At 42.2% G+C, this 25,390-nt stretch overlaps 2 protein-coding genes across 3 annotated transcripts in view; one reads left to right on the plus strand and one right to left on the minus strand.

Annotated features, from left to right (window-relative positions):
• Positions 1–25,390, plus strand: part of LOC108095893 (ABC transporter G family member 20) — a 44,036-nt gene that overhangs the window by 14,782 nt on the left and 3,864 nt on the right. Inside the window, exons 3-7 of the mRNA XM_017197208.1 lie at positions 15,689–15,848; positions 16,557–16,819; positions 16,967–17,060; positions 22,782–23,209; positions 23,321–23,540. Of these exons, the coding sequence (XP_017052697.1) occupies positions 15,689–15,848; positions 16,557–16,819; positions 16,967–17,060; positions 22,782–23,209; positions 23,321–23,540 (1,165 nt within the window). The remainder of the gene's footprint in view (positions 1–15,688; positions 15,849–16,556; positions 16,820–16,966; positions 17,061–22,781; positions 23,210–23,320; positions 23,541–25,390) is intronic.
• On the minus strand, positions 11,200–12,462 carry LOC108095894 (protein phosphatase 1B). Of its 2 annotated transcripts, XM_017197210.2 has the most exons (2): positions 12,188–12,462; positions 11,200–12,127 (listed from the first exon to the last, which is right to left on the minus strand). In XM_017197210.2, the coding sequence occupies exons 1-2, from the start codon at positions 12,375–12,377 to the stop codon at positions 11,274–11,276; spliced, it is 1,044 nt and encodes a 347-aa protein (XP_017052699.1). In that variant the 5' UTR covers positions 12,378–12,462; the 3' UTR covers positions 11,200–11,273. The 2 variants fall into 2 exon arrangements, with proteins under 2 accessions (XP_017052699.1, XP_017052698.1); XM_017197209.2 differs by having other exon boundaries at positions 11,200–12,462.

Here is a 25,390-nt window from a genome sequence, read left to right on the forward strand (position 1 = left end):
CTCGGAACTCCGGACCCGCTTTGGCCACCGCTCCTGAGCTTTTTGGGCCCACGCTGTCAGTCACCGCACCCAAAAATTCTGGGCCCTCACACTGAAAAAAATTAAAAAGTATAATATCATATATGTGGTATTTATTCAAACAATTCTAAATCACCTATTTTGTTGTTCCACTTATAATAAAAACAATACACAATATCATATTATGTAGAGTACAAAATTTTTCTTTCTCTGCACACAAAAATTGGTGGAAAAAATCAGGGAAGATTTGTTTTTTTGTTGCCGCCCAAAACTTTGAGCCGCTTCTGTAGGCGCGGCACCGACAGTCTTCCTTTCTTTTTTTTTTTTTTTGTCTGTGGGCTGACTGACATTTGTTTTTGTTGAATTTCTTTGTGTGTGAGAACGGAAAGGGAAGAAGTGGGTGGGTGGGTGATTGTGAAGGACGCTGGTTGGGGGATGGCTCTGAGCCTGTGGCCATCATTCGGATGTCTGACTGCTCCGTGATAAATAATTGTGTTTTTCTTGCTTTATTTGCAATGAATTATAGTTATTTTTTCAGCCAACCACACAGAGCAGAAATCATATATACGTTCGGGTAGACAAACAAGACAAGTGTAGACAACAATGAACACTTGAAGTGATGTTTGTGGTCTGGGCCAGAGTGTTTGCAAATAAATCATGCCATTGATGCATAAATAAAGCGCAGAAATTACGCGGTCTCTGCAGCGGCTGAATTTATGGCCATCGGAGTGTGTTTGATTTGGCGGATTGAAAAGTCGCGCATCGGTTGGATAAATTGAATTGCGAAAAATGGTTTGCAAATGGCAGGCAAATAAAAGCAGGACGGCTAAAAACTCAGCTGTCCGTTAAAGGCCAGAAATTGATGAATTAATTGGCAGCACAAGCTATCTTCATTTGAATTTTAAATTTGGACCGTATTCTTTACATTAATTCTTTCTTTTATAATCTTGTAGTTTCTTTTACAATTTTTATTTCAATTTAAACTGCTTTAAAATTGAACACTTATGAACAATAACCGTAATCACGCTTGAACTTAAAGATCTCTGTGGTTTTCCTTCGATTTCAATTGAACAGCTCAGTTCATTGGGTTGCTTAATTTGCTGATGATTTCATAATCCACTTTCCTGGCCATCCGTTTCCGCAGTCAATTACTTAAAGACAAAGTGGTTTTCTTAAAGGCATCGTTGCCAACAAATTTATCAACTAATTGACTACCGCTCCGTGCGAGTAATTAAATGTTTTATTTCTGTGACCCCAAAAACGAAATGTCCCGCAGCGACAGCAAATAAAACCGCAACACTTGGAAATTTTCTTCAAGTTTCCATTTTCGACCCCTTCCACTACAAACTTTTTGCTCTTGACCACAGGTTGAAGGTTTTCTTGGCCCTCCATGTCTTGCCTTGTGGTCAACGCCGTTTCTGTGTACTTTACTACAAGTTTTATCTAAAGTGAAGAAAACTAAAGAGGCAAGTCATAGCGAGGCTGTCAGTTCTTGGACATCTTTAATTTACACTGTCAATTTTTCCTTAAATTAAATTGAATGAAAAGAAACTAGGATGAATAATAATAATATTAAAATTCGATTTGGAAACCACAAAACAAAACGTAACAAACCAAAAATTGGTATTTTCCTTCTAACAAATTAAATGTGTTTTTTTTTTGTCATTAATATAATAAAGTACATTTCTGGGATTAGCCTTTGTTCCAATAAAAATTCATTTTCATATCTAGCAGAAAAACCAATAAATAATATTTCCTGATTTAATTAAATAAATTAAATAAAATCAGAAGTTTTGCTTGCCTCTGTAAAATATAAAACAAACTAATCAAGATTCAAATCAATTTCAGAAAACGCGTATTGATTCCGTTTATTTTCAATCAAACGCTTTGTAGAAAATTTAAAACCTAAACGGTTGTTAGCCATTTTGCCTTTCAAACATCATTCGGACACACCAAAAAGAGTTGCAGCATTTTCGGTGTGCAGCCGCCATCGGGTTTTTCAGATCATTATGATGATGCGGCCGCCATCCTTGGTCAGGTAAAACAACCAGGACAATAACAATGACTGCCCGTTGCCGCCATTATTTTGACATACGAGAACCTGAGCCTGGGCGGGCGAACACCGTCGACCAGACCGGTTTGGAACAATGGCCAACACGGCAATGTTTCGGGGCGGAGTCCCTGCCCCCAGGACCCAAAGGCATTACAATGCTGACGGCTCGGGGGGAGCGGGCTGTTCCGCAGAGGGGGATGGCAAGAGGGAAGGGGTGGGGGGAGGAGAGGGGGAAAACATGGCCAACACGAAGAAACATAATGGCTGCTTACAATTTGTGAACGAGCATAATGCGAACATTACATCCGCGCCATTGTTCTTGGACAAAAGGAGGCGGTGGTGGGGAAGGGAGAGGGAGAGGGGAAGGGGGAGGGGCTGGGTCAACAGGACTTCAACGGGGAGGACTTTACCGGGTAGGCTGGGTGGCTCAAATTAAATTAAAGCTGTTTAGTTGTAATTGGTCGTTGAGAGGGGTCCAGACAGTCGGCGGGCTGCTGCTCCCAGGATCCCTCCTCTCAACTGGAAATGACCCTTTTTCTGGGTCCTTGACGGCGTCGACTTTTGGTTGTGTTTCGCTCGGTTCCCGCTTTTTGCACTTTATTGCACCTACCATGAAAACGGTGAATTAATGGACCATGAGAATCGCTAAATTGAGTTCAGGCTCACATAATAAACCTGCCCGATGTCTGAGATTTTTAATCTCTGCCCGCCGCTTTTAATTGATTGTAAATTGTTATTGAATTATTCAATACAAAGTCAGGGCCAAGGCTGAGGTTAAGTGTTGGCCATTTTGCAGAGCAGTCTAACGATGTTATAATTAATGTGTGACGTATAACGCCTGACATTAAGTGCTGACATGTTTTTTTGCGGCTGATCTGGTATTTATTACAGTGCGTTATAAACACACAGCAACTAAGGTATTAAAGTCGTTAGTAATACTTCACTTGACCTTAACAAATCTGCTACAATTAACAAGTAACACAAATAGATGGTAGTTCACTGCAGTAAACTGTAAGTTCAATTTTTAATTTAAGTAAGCCTGCATATTTCGATCAATTTACAAACCGATATAAAAGGCATTGGAAGTTATCATGTAGAATAATCTTAGCAACATTTGCTAAGCTAAACATTTGTAATAATGGTTTCCATTTACCACTGCAGCTGTAACCAAGGACAATTAAATAATAAGTGCGTATTTAACACACAAATTACCTTAAACTTTCCTAACACTATTATTGCCTCTACGTGTTTTGCCTGTATGTGTAATTTATATCGACTCGTGTTGGCAGTTGCTTGAGGTCAATAGCAAATAATTATCTACTAATTTCACTTCTATTTATGCATAAACAAATCCACATTTAATGCACCGGACTGTATAGTATTGACCATCATGATATGTGGTCATTAGGCGGCACAAAACCTGCCAATCAATTGTTTGTTTGACCTTATATTGTTGATGATGGTGGAACGCCTTGCGAGTTTGAACCGTATTTGCGTAAGAAATAGATTGCCCGGGAAATTACCGGGGCGATATCTGAGGTAGTGCGTCAATCGAATTATTATTTCAGTGTCGGATACTGATGTGATTCGATTTCCCCCTTCCTGCGTCACAGCCCGGCAATCAGAACCCCAAGTACAAGACATTAGTGAATTATTGAATGCCTTTCAACAGCAACTCATACGCCCTGTTGGCCTGTCAATCGATGACCGCCCGTTTGACTTCGATTTGTGTGTTCCTACGATTTGGCCAACACAAATAAGCCGCAGGAAGATGCACTGGCAATTATTATATCCAAGATATTTGTAGTTTAAATTCATTATTACCAAACAACTACTTAAACATCATTCCGTACATAAAATATCAGAAATGTTTTTTTTCTTTTAAAACTTTTACCCCTATTGCAAGAATTTCTTCCAGTGCGAGCCCTTCGGTGTGCCCAATTTGAAGTTCAAGTGGCAGAGGGAATGACAAATCGATTAGACCCACCTTTGCTTTTCCAGCAATCAAATCATTTTGGTAATTTGTGCTTTGTCACTGGTGTCGTCGAGTGGCGGTCCTTGATATATCGTCAGCCTGAATGAACCTAATGAATGGAAATATCTTGTCGTGTGGCGCTTGAGATAGCAGCGCAGTTTAAATTATTAAACCCTTTTCCAGTCAAACGCTAATCTTGACTGACAGCTTCTCGCTGCTGGCAAACCAATTACGACCTTGCCTAATTCTTTAGAAATATTCAAAAGGCAAACAAAAACCAAAAGAGTGAAGCAAAGATTAGTCCCTTCAGCCCAAACCACAGTTCTCTCTCCCTCCTATTAAAAAGCGGAAATTAAAATCTTTATGGCAAATGATTAACCAATAAGGAAGAACCAAAAGGAAAGGGACAGTCAACGAAAAAAAAGAGTATCTACTCGTATAAAGAGTGTAGATTCCACTTCAAAAAAATAGATACAAATCAATAATGTTAAAAAAAAAAAAATAGGAAACTAAAATTAGGAAGTTATGTCTATTATTATCTATTATATATTCAGGACTTTTTGATTGTATTAAAATTTATTTAAAATTTAATTCATTTAACAAAAAAAAAGAAAACACAAAAATATCCTTGGGAACTTTTTTTTCACTAAAAGCCAATCAAGGACAACCTTTTTTTGTTTTTTGTGTGGAAGCCAACTGGCGCTTCAACGCCGCTGAACTGTTTTGGCATATAATTACCGAAAGTGGCTGAGGACTTAGCCATCTCGGCCACATCCCCATCGCACCGGAAGTTCAACAGCCGTTGCAATGGCCAGCTTATTAGTCAAATTAGGCGTCCAACGGTTGGCGTTTCTGTGGGGCAGGACACGCCGCCATGTCGAGAGTTGTTTGCCCATTTAAAGGAGGCCAATTGAAGCGTCAAGTGAGTGACGAGCGAGAGCCAGAAGAAAAGGGCAGACAGGACCGGGCCAACGAGTCCGTAATGAAAATCGATTAAAAATGGCAGAGGGCCCTCCGCAGTTCCCGCGCCTCAAGACTCCGGCGTAATGGCAAATTAATTGTAAAGTATGCGTCCTTTTTGCTTTGGTTTTTGCCTTCGCCTAAGGACACAAGGAGTTCTCTCCTCCTTTGATATTCCCTCTACCCCCTTTTGTTCCTTTTGAAGGATTGAAAGCGGCATAAAACAATAATTAATTGATTGAAAGAGGACTGAAGTGGTGGTCGCGCCAGAAGGCAAAACGCCGTCGAACTTCTGGGTCGTCGCCATCGAATTCCCCCCGAACCCTCTCTCGGTTAAGTGGCATAGAAAATTAGTTCTGCCCAAGAGGTAAAATGTTAATTTTCCGCATACATTTCCCAGCCAAAGAGCGTTGCAGCTACCTTTTGCAATTTGCGTAAAATAAATATTCGTTTATTACTATTTTGGATTTTATACCTACTAATTGTATACATGAAATTAAATGTATTTTTACGATTATTCAATTATTATTCGATAGAGAATTGTAAACGTTTTAGCCAATTAATTTTCAGATCTTTTTGTTTAGTAACTAACTTTAATTCAAATTTAAATTTAAAGGATTTGAAAAGATCATATTTAACAAGGGTATAAACCTCGTCCCAGAATATCGGATTGCCTTTATGGCCAACCAATTCGAGATGTTATCCAACGCTAGAATATCCTGCTGGCGGCTTTCGCCCCATTTTCGTTCTCTGGAAATTCAATTTGCATTGAGGCTGTGACAAGTGCAGGATAACCGAGAACATTCAGAAGCGTTTTAAGGCGGCCCCCTTAACAACTCAGCTCCGTTCGAATTGAAATTCAAGCAGCAATTATCCAGAAATGAAACGAATTTCGGGTGGCGAAAGGCGGAAGGAGATGGTGGGTAGACGACCGTGCAGGACTCGGCGTATCCTGGCGAAGGACTTTACATGGCTGTGGGACGCGGCATTTGAGTGTTGGCCGCAATTAGGAGAATGCGACGAATTCAATTTGCTTAAGCCCAGTGGCCGCTGTTGCCGCTACTGGGAAATGTTTAAATAATTGCATAATGCTCTTCAGTCTCAATCTGGAGATCTGATGCGCCCTCCTTGGCTTCTGTTTGCCCATCCATTTGCTGTCAGTGCTGTGATTTTGCGCTTAATTTGCTTAAGCTGCGCTTCATTCTTGGCTTTCCGCACACCCCGGCCTTTTTACCAGATCATTCAAGTGCACTGTGAATAAATTTCCCCAGCTTTTGGATAGCTTATAATTGTATTCTGTTTTAAGTTGACTTTTCTTTGAAAATTGGCTTAAAGGATGTTTAACTTTAGTTATTTTTTATCACTTTAGTAATTAATAATTTGATGCGTTCTTATGAAGTTATGTTTTTTTTCCGTGTTGCATTCGAAATCGTCTGGACCTGTCAATGTTGATCCGTGTTAACGCCTTTCCTCTTTGCGGCCACGCACTTAAAACGCTGGTAATTTGCTGTGCACAGCAATATCAAAACGTCAGGCTTGCTTTCTTGCGCAGCCGATGCAGCCACCCATCAGTCAGTCATTCACTCCCTCATTTTTTCAGTTCTTCAGGCAGTCAAGCAGTCAGTCATTCAGTTTCTGTTGAAAATTAACAATTACGCACCGCAAAAGAAGGCGGTAGTGGCAGCCCCGTGTTGCGGGTTATAAAAATAAACTATGCCGCAGGCATTACAGCGGAAACGGAAGTGCGCATTAAAATTGTGCTCGGCTGGCATGTGCATGTGTGTGTGCGTGTGTGGACCCGCAATTAGCAACTCACACGTGCACACGCCGTTATGTGTGTGAGTAATTAAAACGGAGTGTGCGCATTTAATAAGTTAAGCGGTCCCCACAAATTTACACTGTACGGGTTAAAGAGATCATGAATCCAAAATCGATTAATATTAAAAGGGGTTTTATAAATTAATTTTCCCTGTTTTAATTATAAAACAACCCTCCAAATCCTTTATTTAAAATCTTTTACACTCAACCAGTTTCCTCCCTGATTTGTGTGTATGCTTCCCCTTCAAACTATAAATCGGTTTGTGCAATATTTTATGTCCTCGATAGGATGCGGCTTACAGGCAAAGGATTAAGGGACCCAAATTTACCGCGAATCGGGGTAGAATATTTAAAGTGTAATAGCTGGGAAAATAAAACAATGCAGGGGATCCGGACAGACGGCAGGTTGGAACTTTAACTAGCTGCCTCTTCTTGGGATCCTGTGGATGTGCCCCTTTTATTTTTACCATTTGAATTCGTCTCCCCTTTTGCGGCGCATAACTGGCGGCGCTTTTTTCGGTTGACCTTCCTTGCAACACGGCGTATGGGCAACTTCCGCCAGAAATATTGCATAAACGCAAGAGCACAGAAGCCCGCATGGCCATAATGGCAAAATAAGCAATTAAATTACGTTGGCCAGCACCTTTATTTATTTGCTGCATCGCCTCAGGCTAACCGCAAAAACAACGCCATTGCTAAGTAGAAAATTTCCATTAAAATGGAATTATGTGCGTCAAAACTGAATTTGCATTATTTAGCGAATGCATTTTATTCGCTCATTGTTATGCACCCCTGACAAAATGGCTGCCATTGCAATCGCTAAATTGTTAATTACATGGCATCTACGCCGCCAAATTGCATGAGAATTTTCCAATTGGTTTCGCATCCGCACGCACAGCTCAATGCGATAAATTTAAATAAATACCCATCCGGACTCAGCTCGGATCCGTTTAGGTTGTCAATAGAGCGGCAGCAAATCGAGGCTTACGACGTCAAAAAAACAGTAATTGGCATATGTATATAGATACAACCGATGTTTGGAGCGTGTTCGCGGCAATTTGTCTCCTAGCTGATTTTGTTGATTCGCGCTACATTGTCATGATTTCATTTGGCCTGTAAACAAATGGCCAAACAAAAGCCCTTCACCGTGATTTTGTTTTGTACAATAAAATTGGAAAATATTTGTACTCTCAAAGAAGGCAAAAAACCGTTTCTGTAATTAAGTGTGTTGAACTGATTAAATTTTGAAAACGGCAGACTAGATTAAACAATAAAGTTCCATTTAAATATGTTTAGAGGTAGACTACACAACGCGCATTTTATTAGATAATAAATTAAATTTCAGTCAATTGGGAAAATATAAATAAACTCTCATAAATTTAAATTTCACATATTGGGGTGAAAAAAGAATTCATTGTTATGCAGGCCTTTTGTAATGTACATTTAAATCCAATCTGCAAAATGTGTTAAGCGAATATTAAAACTTTGTACATACAATCAAACAGCGGTAACTTTTTCTATTCATTGTAAGTATATATTATATGGTATAAAGCTCTTAATAAAGCCAATTGGGATTGAAAAAACGCAATTCAGCATTTTTGATTTGTTTGCTCATCTTTACTGCTGACTTTTAAGCGTGTTGGTTCCTTCCGGTTGACTTACGTATGTTTTTCGAGTAATTTATATGAACTTACCCACTGAAGTAGCACTAAATTAACGTCTGTCCTTGAATTTTTCATAAACTGCCAATTCAACAGAAAGTTAGCGGACACACGAGCGCAAAGCTCACTGATACAGACAGATACACGGAAAAGCGAGAAAAGTTGGCGGAAAAGTTCACTCGACCAGGGTGAGCGCTGAATTCTTTTAAAAAGCATCTTAATCAGCAGTAAATTCACAACTAATCAGTGGCTCCATTGTTTGGCACTTCTGCATCTGCTCCTCTTGAGGCCAAAACAATTGAAGTACCCGATCACATATTTGTAACCAGCGCATTAAAAACACTCGGACTTCGAAGCCGGGCCAACTTATTGCAACATAATTACAACTTGCAAGAGCTGCGATGCATAATAAGTTCGTACACCACGGCGTATGAGTGATGCAGGCGGGTCAAAGTTCAAGACGGGGTGAAACACTAACGAAACACGGAGAAAAAAAAGGCAATACCGTTTTTCCAAACTTCAACTTTGTATTTAACTGACTATCGGATGTTAATGCCACTTAAATTTATTGCTACTTTCCTAGAATGTTATGTTTTATCTTTCATTGTATCTTTAGCAAACTCTTTAAGATTTTTAAGCTTTTCTTAGCAGCTTCCACTTCTTGTAGCCAACCGCAATTCAATTATAAGTCGTTCCTTATCTCTACGGCAAACCGAATTAAATCTAATTATTTCCCAAACTGTATTATCTTTCGCAACAATTGTGTTTGAATGCAAATTAAATTGCAAATATTTGGAATTTCTTCGCTCGGCACAAACGCTCATCTCTGGTCGAGATTCTGTCCGTAGTCTGGAGCAGCGCATTGAACTTACTTTTAATTATGCTGGCCACATGGACACGGACATTGTTTGCGCTTTGCTTGGCTCTTGGCTTAATAAATTGCAATTGTTTGCAAGCCAAACTTTGCTCTCCCCTCCGTTGGCCCAGTTCGGTTGCTTCCCTGGCTGTGTGGATTTTGTAATTGGTTTGGTCTGCATTTGACAAAAGGAACGAAATAAAAGAGTCCGGCCAACAGAAAAAAATGGATTTGAGCGCAAGAAAGTTTAGCATTATGGCCAGCGACGGGCGGCAAACAAAGTTTTCGCAAACATTCAGTCGCAGTGCGACCACTTTTTTCGTGTGCGGTTAACGAAGCAAATAGAAATGTTGCAAATGTTGTCGAGCGGCCCGAACCGAAGTCAAATATTTGGCCAAACTTCCATAAGCCAAATGGCCAGACAGTCGGAAGTTAGAACGAACTCACTCTCTCTCTCTCTGATTTCGGCATTTAATAAGCAATTGTGCTGCAACCAAGAAAAGTTGATTAAAATGCCAAAAGCCAGTGCCTAAAACGAAAACGAAAACGAAAGACAAACTGTTCTAATATGCGAGAGCCTGCGAGGATGGAGCCTGATGAAAATTGTCTAAATTATAGGAAAATAACGATATGCTGGTCACTGATATGCAACAGACACGCTGCCAGACAAAGTAAACAAACAAGCTGGACATGAGTGCATCCAACCAGGGTGAAAGGTTTTCTCAAAACCAGATAGCAAACCGAAGGACCAGGATGCAGGACGACCGGAGGAAGGGCCACATGTTATTGTTTGCATTTGTTTTCCCAAGCCAGCGCACCCGCACACTACACTCGAAAAATATATGTCCATCGTAGAAGTTAAGGGAAAATTCGTGTAACCATTCAACTTAAAATACCTCAAGAACACTAAATAAATAAATGAATATGAAGCACACGAACCCATTCGGTAAATCAAAGAAACTTCTTTGGTTAGCTCTTTTTTTAGAGTGTTCTTCCACAAATCGTACCCACTTGACTTGCGAAAATATTTGGTTAGAAGACGAAACAGAAAAAAAAAGAGAAACAGAAACAGAAAGAAACAAAGAAATCTAAACAAATGCTGACTGGGCAACCGCAAGTTATAGGCCAAGTCTAAACGGGAGTCGAGGTAACAAATAATAACCGAGCACTTTCCTCTTCCGCTCGGCACTTCTTTGTGCCTTATTCCTGTCGGACTGGACATGGAATTGTTTAAATTATTTACCCAAGCTGGAAAATTAAAATGGACAGCTGCTGTTCGGGGGCAGAAAGCAGTGGAGTAGCAGTCATTGTTATGACTGTTGCAACTGCTTTGGTCAAGTGTTGTGCTGTGTTCTGTTGTGTTGTGTTGTGGCACGTACTGTACATGGGTGTAGATTTTGTGGAGTGGACTGAACTGGACTCGAATGGACGGGAGTGGACTACAGTTCATAACTTTTCATTTTGGCCCCCTGGTGCCACTCCTTCACTCGGTCTTTGGGGCTTATCGTTTGCGGGAGGCAAATTTTAATTATTACCAGGCAGACGGACCTTTTCCCCGACTCGGAACCTGATACTTTGTCCGAGTCTGAGTTTTATGAGTTTGATTGTTCTATGGTCCGCAGGCATTGCGTATGCGTAATGCGTGCGTCTGTATCTAATTGAAAAAATCAAGCATACGGCATGTGGCGCCATTGTTTTTGACGAAGCACAAGTCGGCAATCGGATGGCCATAACGCACAGCTGCTGCTCAATAGTGCACACACTTCTTTGATCCAACAGAGTGGAATGAGTGCCGGTGAATGAGCTAATGAAAAAAAAAAATACACTGAGAACGATACCCATTGTTCTCCTAAGTTAATAAATTCCTAAAAGTTTTTATCACTGGCTGTTTTTAACTATTTTTAAGGTAAACATAAGTATAGAAAACAAAGTCTACACATTACAAAAATCATAAATCTCAGCTGGGGCGTCAGGAAATATCTCATGGAAAACTTGCTCAATAATATAATATTTGGCATAAATACCACCGCCTGGGGGCAAATTCGGTATGTTGATTGCCATTCTCTTCATAAGTCGCATAAGAACTTCAAAGTCGTTAATCTCGTGCTTCTCAATGACCTCCCTTGTAATTTGGGCAATAGTCTTATCAAGATTTCGATCAGCCTTGATGGCATCCTCATCGAGGGTGGGTGCACCTGGTAAAAGAATGAGTAGAAGAGTCATATTATCCCTGCTGCCTCTGTGGAGGCAAATATCCATAACGCTGTTGACAATCATCGGAATGTCTTTGGTGACCAAAAGCCGCGATCCTATAAACTCAGAGACTTCGGAGCTACTCATCACGTCCCAAATGCCATCGCAGGCAATTATTATGAACTCATCGGACTCCAAGCGATCGCAGACTGTAACATCTGGTTCGGGAGATACCATCTGATCAACTTGCGACCGGGACTGATCTCTCTTGAAGTCGAAGTCGCCCAGTGCACGGGAAACTGCCAAGGTGCCATTCACTCGTTTAATCATCACACTTCCCCCGGCTTTCTGAATGCGATCCCTTTCGATGTTGGAAAAGGGCTTGTGATCGATGGTGCTAATATATGTTGCTCCACCGCGCGATATTACAGCCCTCGAATCGCCACAGTTAGCCAAGTAGATCTTGTCTGGCGATATGAAAGCACAGGTTGCCGTGGACCCGCCGGGCTTATCGTTATTCACCTTTCTCAAGTCCTCATCCAACTGCAGGAAACCTTCTTTTATTCCCTCCGGGAATCTCAACATCGAAAACTCTTTGGAGTGCGTTATGGTATTCAAAAGATGCTCGACACAGAACTCGGATACTTGATTACTTGCATGACCATCAAAAACTCCGAAGTACGCCCAGTCTTTAAAAGGCTCCATCAGGCTACAAACAGCTGAGTGGGCATCTTCCATTTCCAATCGCCAACCTTGCATTGAACTCAAGCAATACCGAAGTCCATTCCCGGAACCCTGCTCAACTTTCTTTTCCGTTTCCGGTTTTTCCAAAAAACCACCCATTTTTTGGTCCTATCATCGACTGTTGAACAACACACGAAATTTGTGGAGAAAATAATTATTCCAGTGTTTGGTGTATTTATTTACAATCAATTGAAATATGAGTCAAAGGCTGCTTACAAAAGGCGATCACAAAAAATGTACCTAAAAGATGAAATATTATACTCGTATGTATAGAATATTATTCGCTGTGTACAACCGACTCCTGTTTTCTGAAGCATCTAACTTTCCTGCAGGCGGCTGGAAGTTATTGCTTTTGCACATTTCAGGACTCTTTGGCGAGGTTCTATTAATCGATGACAATTCAATTAGCATCGAGTCCATAAACACACAAAAGATCCCTCATTCACTCATGGCTTATACTTCCATTCCGAGTACCGAAACTTTCGATTACAAGCATCCTCCGCAGAGGAGCTACCAAATAAGTGAGTAGCTCGGATCTCGGTGTGGGAATTGAATGGCCATAAGAAAAGTTTGCCGTTTAATTGGACAGGCAAATAGGCAGCAGGGAGCGGTACTGACTCGTTGAGAGTCTAAATGTCAGTTAGTTCGCTCCCCCGACACTGCGAGTTGGTCGCCTTCTGCCGAACAATGAGCTAAATTTTCCATGGAAAACTACTAAGTAAGCTTGTTAATTAAATACGCATTACCGCCCCTGTAATTGCCTGTGACGCGCTGCTAAGCAACAACTACACCTACTAATGAAATCGGGGAGCAGAAGGTGAAAAATGGGGTAAATTCTGGTGGATCGGAGGGGAGACGACACAAACTAATTGTTGAAGTCAAGTGCAAAGTTTCAGCGGCCTCTTACCAACTCAGTTTCTCCCCTGATTTCCCTGCTGCACTCGTCAATGTGTCATGGCAAACAATTTCACTTTAAAGGTGATGAAATGAGTTTTTTCTACATCCTGTTCTCGTATCACCTTAACCGAATGGGCCTACATTGCACCTAATTGAGCTGTGACTCATAGTTAAACTCGTCAGCTGAGAAGCGCGGAAAAGTCATTTTAAAATTGAAATACGGACTTAATGATCCTTGCAAATCACGCGACTTGCGAACGGCAGCTGGCAATTAATTAGCGCATAATTCATTCCCAGCGGAATGCATTCCGAGCGACCTATTTGCACACACAAACCTACGGGGTACATACAAATCATCAATCACGGCCATCCAGAAATGAGTTGCGGAATGCATCAAGCTCAGACTAAATGCCGTCGCAGCTAAAAAAGAAAAAGAAAAAAAGGTTAATGGGTTGAAATATCAACATAAACTTGGATCGTCAACGTCGACGTCTGCATCGCTGCTTATTGTTTGCATTGTTTTCCTGCGGGCAAAAACCAAAACGAAGGTGGACAAAAACAGGGCTTACTAAGGGGCTAAAATATGCGCGCACCGCAGGTAAATGTTGGTAATTTGTGGCTAGGAATGTTTTTCCGCGTCTGCTTTAGCGTTCCTGCAGAACTTTACGGCGGCGACCTCTTCTAACACGACACTCGCCCATTTAACGCTTTATGGCATTGGATTTATGCAATGCGATATGCAAAAAGGCAATTGCATGCAAATGCCAGTCGAAGGAGCGGAATTCGCCACAGGAAACGGGAATAAAGCTGGGCGGGAATATTGAATTGGCCTCAGGGCGATGGAATCGCGTCACCTTTGCTCGTTAATGCAGCAAAACACAGGGGAAATATCCATTCAGCATAAGCAAATCAAAGAGCTTTTTGAATATTCAAAATAAAACTGTCATCACCTCTATCATTCAAGCACAAATGTTCAAATAGTTTAGAAAGGTAATTTCAAATAAATTCCTTTATAAAATAACTAAAAAATTCGATGTTTTGTGCTCTGCATACTTACGCTTTAATTTACAAAGCCAATCTAACCAAAGTTCATCTAAGTTGGAGCACTCAATTAAAGCCAACAAATTATCCACTTTTAGTTAGTTTTATCTGAGCTCTTCAGTTTAGTCAGGAGTTTAATCATATCTGGCGCTATTGTCCTACCCGATGCTTGTTTTTTCCCTTCCCCAGCTTGGCCCTGGCCATCCCCTTTTGGCCAACTCGGGTGTCCTTAAGCTGGACCGAGCCGAGCTGTGCTTTTATTTACCCCTTTGGCTTTTGCTTTGGCTTGTACAAGTGTGGGTCTTTTTCCCCCGCCTGCAATCGACCTGCATGTTATTCATGGCTAAACACACACCAGCACACCTGCACTCCCCGCCTTAACCGACCTCAAACCGCGACCCCCGTACCGTTCCACCCTTGACCCCTGCGCCATCTAACTGCCAACTGCCAGACCAACAATTTTCTAAACTCGCGCGCTGCGCACGTAATAAAAAAATACGCCAACTTGGGGATGGTTGCTATGGGGGAGGAGAGGGTGGTGGGCGGCGGGCGGAGGCTGACTGGCGCGCTAAGCTGTGCTAAACATTCCCTAAATATATTTTGCAACAGCTCCTCCACACACGAGATAAGCGGCGCACATACCACACCGACCTGAACCTGAACATGGATATGAAGATAGTGTAGGTGGTAAGTGGGCTGGATGAGAGGACTGGAAAATGGGGTGGAAAAGAGCGGGGAAAAGCGAATGGAAAACTCTGGCAAGTGGGGGCTTTCGGGCACTAAGAGAGCGCTCAGAAAACACAGCGCACCGAGCAATGAAACTTTTTGCGCCTGAATATTTTTGCAAAACTATTCACAGTTGATTTTTCACCTGATGCTTTTCGTCCTTATGCCTCTGCCTCTGCAAGTGTGTGTCTCAGTGTGTGTAAGTGTGTGTGTATATTGCTGAGTGTGTGGGTGAGTGCACCTGCCGCCGAGTCTTTGTGTGAGTGCTTAAAATATTTGAGCGGCATGCACACAGACGACTACTCCTCGCCCCAAAATGTCCGACTATCTGGCCAGCAGAGTTCAGGCCTTCTTTTGGGCCCGACTTAAATGCATTTACCTGGGCAGTTGAATTTTTCCGATAGGAAAAAAGTGAAACCCCTCCCGGACTTTACAGATTTACTTGTAATTATTCTACTTGGCTACCCAAAGGAATTTGACCAGAGAAATTCGACAGATTTTTGGTTTGAAGGAGTATAGTGAGAGGGCCAGCATTTCGTTTGTTTTATAATATACACATTTATATTCAACTGACTTATAAGTTCAATATTATTATAATCCCATATTTAAGTTAAATATTAATTGGGGCGCTGGTTACGAGTGAACCGCACCTGCTGAAAAGTATCTGCATGGCGCAACGCACTCGCGCGCATACGTATCTCATTATAAAAAGGACTTTAAACTCAACTAACCGTGTGCAATTGCAGATACGGTCTCCTGGGCGCCTCGGGATGTGGCAAAACGACGCTGCTCAGCTGCATCGTCGGACGACGTCGCCTCAATTCTGGTGAGATTTGGGTGCTCGGCGGACGACCTGGATCGCGTGGTTCCGGTGTGCCAGGTCCTCGGATCGGCTATATGCCACAGGTGAGTTGACCTCGTCCGTAAGTCCGCCTCCTGCCCCGTCTTCAATTTACCATCCGACTGCCGAATGCTACTCCTGAATTTTTCATGCGCTTTTTATTACCCCAGCCAGAGGCGACTAAATTAAATAAACGCAATAAAACGCTGAAAGCACAAAAGAAAACATGCACCGAGCAAAGTTTTAAATGCGCCATTCGCAGAGAGACGAAAGACGAAAGAAAACTTTTAATTTTCGCAATCCATAAGAATAACTCAACTCCACTGCATTTCGTTTTGTCTTTCCAACCAGAGGTGCCAGTTTTTAATTTGAATTAAAAAGAAAATAAACAAAAACCTCATTCTTTTAATAGTTGTGTTTCACCACACGAAATTTTGTTTAATTTTAAAATGTGATTTTTGAGAGCTTGGCACAAAAACTTAGTAGAAATGAAATAGTATATAAATTCAAATTTACTTTTTTAAATGTTCGCATCATTTTAATTTCACTACCGCACTACTACGTAATTAAATGTTTTATGTTGGGCAGTAAGTCGGTATTTTTGTCCGTCAAAAACCCAAAGTGCCATCTTCCACGGATCTCGGCTGTTCACAATGGGCTCATAAACCAGTAAAGCCGGAAAGTGGGGAGGATTTTTAGTGGAAATTGGGCGGACAGCGTATTGCGCCAGAGAATATGTATAATATCCGTGTTCCACTCTGCGTTTATTGCAGGAAATAGCCCTTTATGGCGAGTTCACGATGCGTGAGACCCTAATTTACTTTGGCATCATTTCGGCCATGAACAAAGGCGACATCGAGGATCGCACCGAGTTTCTGCTCAAACTGCTCAATTTGCCAAATGCCTCCAAATTTGTCAAGAATCTGAGTGGCGGTCAACAGCGTCGAGTTAGTCTGGCTGTTGCCCTGCTCCACGAACCGGAGCTGCTTATCCTGGATGAACCCACGGTGGGCGTGGATCCCGTTTTGAGACAAAGGTGAGTCCTTAACCTCAATAAAATATTTTATGGAGGAAATAATTTTATATATATTTATATACTTCCATATGTTATCTCTTATTGAATAATAGTTTCGAAATAAGTTGTGTATGACCACCGATTAACTCTTCATCTCGTTGATTACAGCATCTGGGATCATTTGGTGGACATTACGAAGAATGGTCACACGACTGTGATAATCACCACGCATTACATCGACGAGTGTGCCCAGGCGCATATGGTAAGCAGCCGGAAGATTTCCGGAAAACTGATAAGAGGGTTGCTTGGTTGTTCGTTTACGGGTTTTGGGGGTGGGGGGATGGGAGACGGGAGACAAGTGTCAATGGCTCTTGGCGCCCACGCATTGTTCGTCCCGGTGATTTATGGCCAGCCGGCACATCCATGTGTAATATGCGGCGTATGAGCCATATTATGCTGCCACTGCCAAGGTGAAAGTTCAGCTATCAGCTACGCCGAGCGCTGTCAACATGCGGCGCTAAGTGCTTCCGCCTGCCCCTTGGCAAATTTGTATCCTGCGCGAGCTGCAACAAATCCGTGTCCTGTCCAAAGGCGGGTGGAAAAAATGAATGGCCGAAAGAGGAAAGCCGGGGAGTAGAATATTACTGGCGGCTGTCTCCGCCGTTGACCCATGGCCATGGCACGATTTACGAGGCATTTCCGAGCGAGACACATTGCAAAATTTACTCCAGATTTATTTATGCCGCCAGCGAAACAGATGAGATCTGTGTAGGGAAATATAACTGCGCTAGTCATTTAATGCGTGCAGCAAACAATGAACTCTGGCGTTCTGGTTTTCTGGAGGGTGTGGAAAAAATACAAGAATAAATCGTGACAAAGCTCGCAAACAAACGCCCATCACAATGGACAGTTGGATAGACAGATAGATACACGGCCGAAGCGACAGGCTGAGATTCAGATACTTGGCAACACGCACAGGATATGCACACATAAAACAAACAGAATTCTTGGCCGGGGACACACACGCAATCTCAAGTGGGTGTGAGGTGGTTGAATATATCAATGACAACACTCTGAAAAAGATTGATGTGGGGAGCGACGAAGAAAGTGTGAATTGGGCCGGAGATCGACACTTGAGACACTCTACAAGGAAGCCCGTTTAACGTGATTGATAGGGTGCCAGAAAATATTCACCAGAATGGCTGACTTTTACTCGTATTTATTGCTGCAAAATATTTTACAATATTAATCAGTCAAGCGAGAGACACTCTTCAACATTTATATTTTTCTAAATATTGTTTCGAAATCCTATTAAACGCCACTGACCGCTAAAAAAAAGAGAATAAAATAGAGAAGATTTTTACTTTCAAAATATTCCCCCACCGTTAAATATGATTGATTGAATACCAGCAATTATGAATTCACGTTACTTTTTTTTAGGGAATATTTATGAATAGACAACATTAAATACGAAATAAATTTATAAGCTCTTTAAGTGCTTTTATTTATGCATAATTCATATGAAAGCCTTTCGGGACTGAGTCCCGCAATACAGAAACAATCAACGAGCTGTGTGTCCTGAGCCCCCTAACCCCACTTGACCCCCAAAGGACTCTCGGGGTGTTAAGTGGCTCACATACAGTGCGGCTGCCAATTGACAACACGTTTTCAACACCCCCGCCCAACCCTTTTGGAAGCCATGCCACCTTACGTGATCCGCCGGATGGGAATCCGTTGTCACGCTGCCACGCCGCCAAAAGTCATTGCGGTAAAGAGTTATGGCCAATAAACAAAATCACTGGCAGGAATAGAGAGCCCGCCTTTGTTTGCGGGCAATCGACATTCAGCACTTGGCACTTGGGAATGGCCCTGGCATTGCGATTGGGTGTCAAGAAAAAACAATCGCCTGAGCCGCGGTCGCAGTCCATAAAACAAGGCAATGGGATCGGAACCGAAGCATCCAGGCCAAGTTAATCCGAGCGTCAGGCGGCGAAATGTGAATTTAATGCGAATTGTTAGACCAAATTTATGGTTTATGGGTTCTATAAAAAGCCAACTTGCGGAAGAAGTTCCCATCTCCTATGCTGAAAGCTATGTCCTTATATGCAAAGCCCAAGGGACAATATCCAGGCCAAGCAGAATGAGAAGTTGTTGTGACTGTGTAACTTCTGGTGACAGTGTTTAATTGCTCATATTGAACACGTGTTGGCCTGGCAGCTGAGCTTGCCTGGAACGGCAAGCGGGTCTCAGCTTAGATTGTGTACGCCTCAGCTGGCTTAGAGTACACTGAACAAAATGTTAAAAACAATCCAAAAAATTAATAAAAGCTTTTAGTTTAGAACAATAAATATCTCAAATATATAAGAAAACGGGTATTTTGGAAAATATAAGGATGTTATCAAAAGATTTCCAACATATTATTTAATTGCCAGAAATGACTGAAAACTAAACTTAAATTTAGACATACATTCATTTTGCCACAGATCTTTATTGGCTTAAAAAACATATACAATTTTCATTGATTTCTTTTCGGTGCACGTGTATTATGGCCAGCAGCAAATTGCTTTTTCAGCTTTGTCACTTTTTCGTGGCACGCTTTGGTTTCGACCAGCTCAAGTTGAGTCTGGGCCAGAAGAGGGCGAAACTTCAGTTGGTCTGGCCCAAGGTAGTTATCTGCACATATTTTTCGCCAATTCCGCACGTCACGAGGAGTTCACTGTGGAGTTTTTCCGCTTCGAGTTCCTTGTGTATTCTGTTTTTTCTTGTACTCCCTGTTTTTGGCTTGATTTTTTATGTTGAGTCAACAGAACTGCGTGTCCGAAATGGAATTCCCTCGGCCAATATCTGCTTAAGTAGAGTTCAGCGCAGCACAGACCGACAGACAGACACATAAATTTAACTGCCATGGAGCCTGATTGAGTAAAGCACTTCGAATGGCACCTACACAGCACTTGATCTATTCCCCGTCCCACCTCAAAAGCGGGGCATTAAAGTGATTATTGCCTGCTGGCAATTTATAAGCTGAAAATTCATGCTGCCATAAAAAATATATGCTGCATAGCGGCAAAAACAGCTATTAGTTTTTCCGATTCCACCGCTGCGAGGATGAGGAGGATGCACTCAGACAAAAGCAGTGGCATTAAACATAATCGTAAAATGCATTTACGACTCTGCATCCCGGAGTGTTGTTAAAACTTTACCGTGCTTAAATTCGGTTATTGTTATTTGTATGGTGCTGCGATTAAAAGTTTTATTTTAATTGAAAAATATTTATGGACATTAAAAATTTGTACGTGTTTGCCGGTGTGTGATTAAAAGTGCTCTTTACTCGTTCATAACAATCAGCATCTGCCGTGTCTACGGCATCGTCTTCACAATAGAGCTGAAATGGTGATGCGATTACCAATGCTTAATGTGCGAATATTAAGGTCTTAAATAAAGGCTTATTTACTGCAAAAATGTGTAGTATTAAACTGTGAGATACTATTATTTTGTTGGCAGATTGAATTGCCATCACAAACCAAGGAATGTGGGCCACAAAGGGATTTATTCGCTGTGGTAAATGCAACTGTGTTCTTTAATGCTGTTTGTTTTTTAAACCATTTTTTGTGGCCATAATAACTTTACATTGTTATTTTTAATACATTATAAAAACGTATATACATTGTATGGATATGTATATATATATATGTATGTATGCATACATTGTTTTAAAATAACAACAGGTCACTTTTATCATAGCTTGTATCCTAGGGCTAACTTTAGTTGCTTTGAACTTGGAAAATTTAGTAAAATAAAATTCACTAAAAATAGCTGATAAAATGGATAAAATTATTTTGTTTAAATACTAGTTCACTTGAAATAAAAGCAGACTTTCTGGGCAGTTTCCATGGTTTTTCTTTTGTGCAAAATTATGGCACCTAGGATGACAATGTGACCCATATCAAAGCAGGCACCACATTATGAAAAGCATCAACGCCCGCTCTCGTGTTAGTTTTAGCAATAGAACCACCCATTTTCCATTACACACACACCCACCAGCTGGCAACCGCGGGGTCAACCAACTTGGCCCACACAACAGATTCCCGAATGGCTTCCAGTGTCCCGCTCCTAACAAAGTGCAGCGCTTCACTTTTTTTGACAGACACTGCTCCCCGAATTTAATGTCAGCGCTCCTGGCTCTGCCTTTGGCTCAGGGGAAATTGTTGGTTCGCCCAAAAAATAAAAAGCGTCGGGAAAAGAAAGTAGCTAAAACAAAAAGAGGAAAGCCAGAACGAAAAAAGAGAGTCTCGTGTACGCCACATGGCCATAGAGTGAAGACAGAGGGGCGGACAGGGGTGCCCCCAACTGTCCCCAGTTGTACATGCGGCACTTTCTGCTCTAATAAATGAAATCAGGGAGCGTAACATTATGTGATGGATATATTGCTGGGAGTACTCCACTTCAGCGTTTACTGGCAACCCCGAAATTCCCTCCTCGGCGCCACTTTAATAGTTGATATTGTTGCATTTCCTCTTGTATTGTTGCCGCTTTCCGTTTTTATCCTTATTGTTTGTCGCGTAATTTTCCGCATGTTGCCTTTGAGCAGCCATCGCAAGAAAAATACAGCCAGAATGCAAATGGACAGTTGAATAATTGCTAAAGCTGATGAGTGACACGAGATACACAATAACCAAGAAAAAATAACATTACCAACTGAATTTCCACTGGATGATGAAGTGTTGATGCGTTTCAGCCACTTCGATAGCCACTTTAATGCGATTTTGCACGTGTTTTTGAGCATTAAACAAAGAGTTATTGCATAACAACTTTAAATAAAATAAAAAAGAACAAGAATAAACAGCTTTTTTCAATAAGTAGTTCTTATTACAATTTTATATTACTATTACTTTTTATATTTTAAAAGATACACTAATGAAAGTGCTTCAAGGATTCTTATTTTTGAATTGAGATCCTGTGTAAATTATGTAAATTGTTAGATGGAAACTCAAGATTTATTCAGCTGGCCCTAACTGCATATTTTCTAGAATATATTTCGAATTCGCCCACTCGCAGTAAATGCCACCTACGAACCCGGCCATAAATATCGTGTGCATTTTTCAATTTCCTCTGCGTGCTGGTCATGAGGCAAACGGAAAATTATTTATGGCATGCAAAATTGCTGGCCATAATAATGCATATCACATAGTTGGCCAATAAAATTACAATTGCCCGCCTCGCCAGGAAGACCGTAATTTAGTTTGCCATTGCAATTCAATTAAGACGTTAATTGGCCCTGAGAAGTCGAAAAGACAGTCGCCATGGAATTGGCCAAACACAACAAGCTCCGGGGGAAATGGGCGATTTCCTTTTTGGCCAAAATCAGGAGGCGAACGAAGCCAAATCAAGTGGCAAAAGTTTGCTAACTAGCCGAGTGTGTGGGGCTTATTTAGCATAGAATTTTCCTGTGCAGTCGGAAAAATTCGGGGGGAATGTAGGGACGATCGGCTGCAGGAGCCCACTCATGTGCATGCCTAATGAAGCCATCCATTTCGTGTGGAATTGATGAACAAGCAGCGCCTTCCTGCTGGAAAATCCCGGAGCAGGCGGAAAACTTTCGCAGAAGGGCTAAAGGGATGACGGCTGGTCATGTACGGACACAGAAATCAATTAAGTTAATTTCCGCACGTTGCGTGGACAAGGGATTACGTCGGGCATTGGCTATTGGGTATTGGGCATTGGGCATGGGGAGTCGATAAAACTTCATCGACATCCACAACAAGAGGAACAGGATGTGCATAGAGGGCGCAAACTTTTCCAAAGATTCCGGCAAGTCCCATCAAAGTCGAAAAGTTTAATTGGCTCTACGACACTTGGTGAGAACACGCTCCGAATCAATTGACTGACAAAAAGGACTTGCGGACTTTAAATAGATTTCACTTGCATTGAAAATCTATATTATAAAATGCCACAGAATGATAATTATTTTCAATACTATTTTTAGATTGGCCTTTTGCGTGGTGGCAAAATGCTGGCAGAGGAATCACCGGATTATCTGAGGCAGCAGTATAGTGCAGACTCGCTGGAGGATGTTTTCCTGAAGCTCTCCGTATTGCAGAACATGGGAAAGCGTCGACGATCTTCGATCGCTCAGGAAATTGTGGAGCAGGTCACAGTGCCGGCAATCTCGAATCCCGCTTTGGACATGTCCGATGAGCAGCATGCCGCCGAGATTTCTGGGGAGTTTGGAGACAATATTTCCATGTCCTCGGCTGCTAGGGATCCGATCAGCACTACAGCTCCCGCAGCGCCTCCGCTGCCCCCACCCGAAGAAACTCCCACATCCTTTTGGTACAACCTCCACGTGATGCAGTCGCATCATCTGCACGCTCTCATCTGGAAAAACTTCTTGTGGATGATGCGGAACGTTGGGTGAGTAATGGAGTTTAGAAAAGCACTGCCACTGGATGCACTCAAAAAAGAAATGATGATAACTATAGCTTGTAATCATTGCAAAAAAAACTTCGGATGACATTTCCACAGGGTGATGCTGTTCATCGTGGGACTGCCAGTGGTGCAGATTCTGCTCTTCTGCTACGCCATCGGCCATGATCCGACGGGACTCCAAGTGGCTGTGGCGAATCACGAGATGTCGGGGGAAATGATTATGGAACAATTCTGTCCAGTGCACACCGGATGCAATCAGACGATGCTGAGCTGCCGTTATCTCGATATGCTGGTCAAGAACAAGAGCATGGTTGTGGTGAGTGCAATGCAAATTACCTACTCGAGTTCGCTATCCCGCAAACTCCTCTTCACCCTCTTCACCCTCTTCACCATCACTCCCCCGAGAGTCGAAGGACATGGACAGATGTTGAGGCCGAGGCTGGGGCAGTGGCAAGTGCAGATGCGGATGCGGATGCAAAGGCTGATCCAGTTGCAGTTGCAGCTGCAGTTGCATCAGTTGCAGTTGGAACTCGCAGCCCGGGGGTGCAATATCAGCTGTCATTGGCTTTTTGGTTAAATTGTGCAGTGCGAACTTTACAATAACCACTCATGTGGCGTATATTCAGAGCGCCCGATCCCAGAACGCCCGCCCTGCTGGCCGCTCCTGTAATTTATTTCAATTTGTGTGGACAGCCGAGTGGCTCCCCCTATCGGCTCCAAGTGGAGGCCGCTGCTTCTGGGGAGCTGGCTGGTCTTCAATCTACTGCACACATCATTTCGCCCTGCCGCACTCCTAAATCACCCCTCCATATACTTGGCTTTGTCTTGGCCGAGTCGGGTAGATCGAGGTGCTAACTTGGCTATTTTCTGGTCGTACATACTAATCCCTAAGTTTCTATTACATATTTTGTACTCTAGAATATTTTACTCACAAAACATTTTCAATATAAATTTGTTTTGTTATTTTTTTCCCCTTAAAGATTTTGTGTTATTTTCCACTACAATCTTACTGATTTGACTGCCTTATACTAACACGATTTGGCATCACTATTCCCAGTTGTAGTCCTTCTGCGATGCAAAATGAAGAGGATGCTGCCATTGCCTTTTCCCCTCCCCACTCCCCCCTCCACCGATTTGGCCGTTGCCCTTGGTGTTGGCGAACACAAATTACAGCTGCTTATCTTTGGCACAGCAACAACAGGCCGAGTGGAGTCGAGTCGACTGTCGGCCAGTCGGTCGAGATCATCAATAAATTTACTGCCCTGCCATGGGCGGCGATGGCCAGAAATAGTGGGCCGAAACCGAAGCTGAAGGGCCGAGGCCAAGGAAAGCCGCTTGTGGCAATTTATTGCAAATTACGCTTCAAAAACAAAGTCGCCTTTGTTGCCTAATTTGAGTTTCGTTTCGGTTCGAGGGCTCGAGAAGAGTCCTGGCTTACGATTTCATGCATTTTACATTAGAGACTGTAATAAGCGTAATAACAGTAAAGCTGTGCCAAGAGCGCGGCTGTTTTTACGATTAGTTTGCACAGCATTCATGCAAAATTGAAACTTGTTAACAGGTCGGTTGTAAAATTCCGCTCTTGGAGGTATACTAATCAGCCGTTTCGGCGAATCCGTTTCGACAATCAATTCCGTTCCGCTGAAAGACAATAAAGCAGAATCAGCATCGGGATCTCAATGTCCCATCAAATTATCCCGCCAACAGACCGTGACCTCCTAAACTTTTCGAAATTTCCAAATAACAATATAATAAAGACCGCAATAATAAGGCCAGCAACGGTCCGCATGCCTCAACTGGCAATTTGCGAAGAAAACTTTTTACCTTTGGAAATTGAAAAGCATCCCCCACCCCAACCGCCGGCTATCAGACTAAATTTGTATAACTTCGGATAAAAATAAGAAAATAAAAGCGGTAGAAAAATAATACGCGGTCGTGTATCTTTAGGCCGCATCAAAGACCCGGAATGAAAGGAAGCAGAGGAGACAAGTTAATTTTGGTCAATGAACAGCGTATCAACGTGCCATCAGCACTTGGCCAAAGCGGGCGGTCCCGTTTCACCTTCCCGAATATCCTGGCAAGGATGTAGCTTAAGGCGAACCTCGGGGGAGGGTCAGCAAAATTTGAATTTTGTCGGGGTATCGACGGAAAAGCGTTTTGTGTTTT

Source organism: Drosophila ficusphila, unplaced genomic scaffold, assembly GCF_018152265.1.
Source record: "Drosophila ficusphila isolate 14025-0441.05 unplaced genomic scaffold, ASM1815226v1 contig_791, whole genome shotgun sequence".
Lineage (NCBI taxonomy): Eukaryota > Metazoa > Arthropoda > Insecta > Diptera > Drosophilidae > Drosophila > Drosophila ficusphila.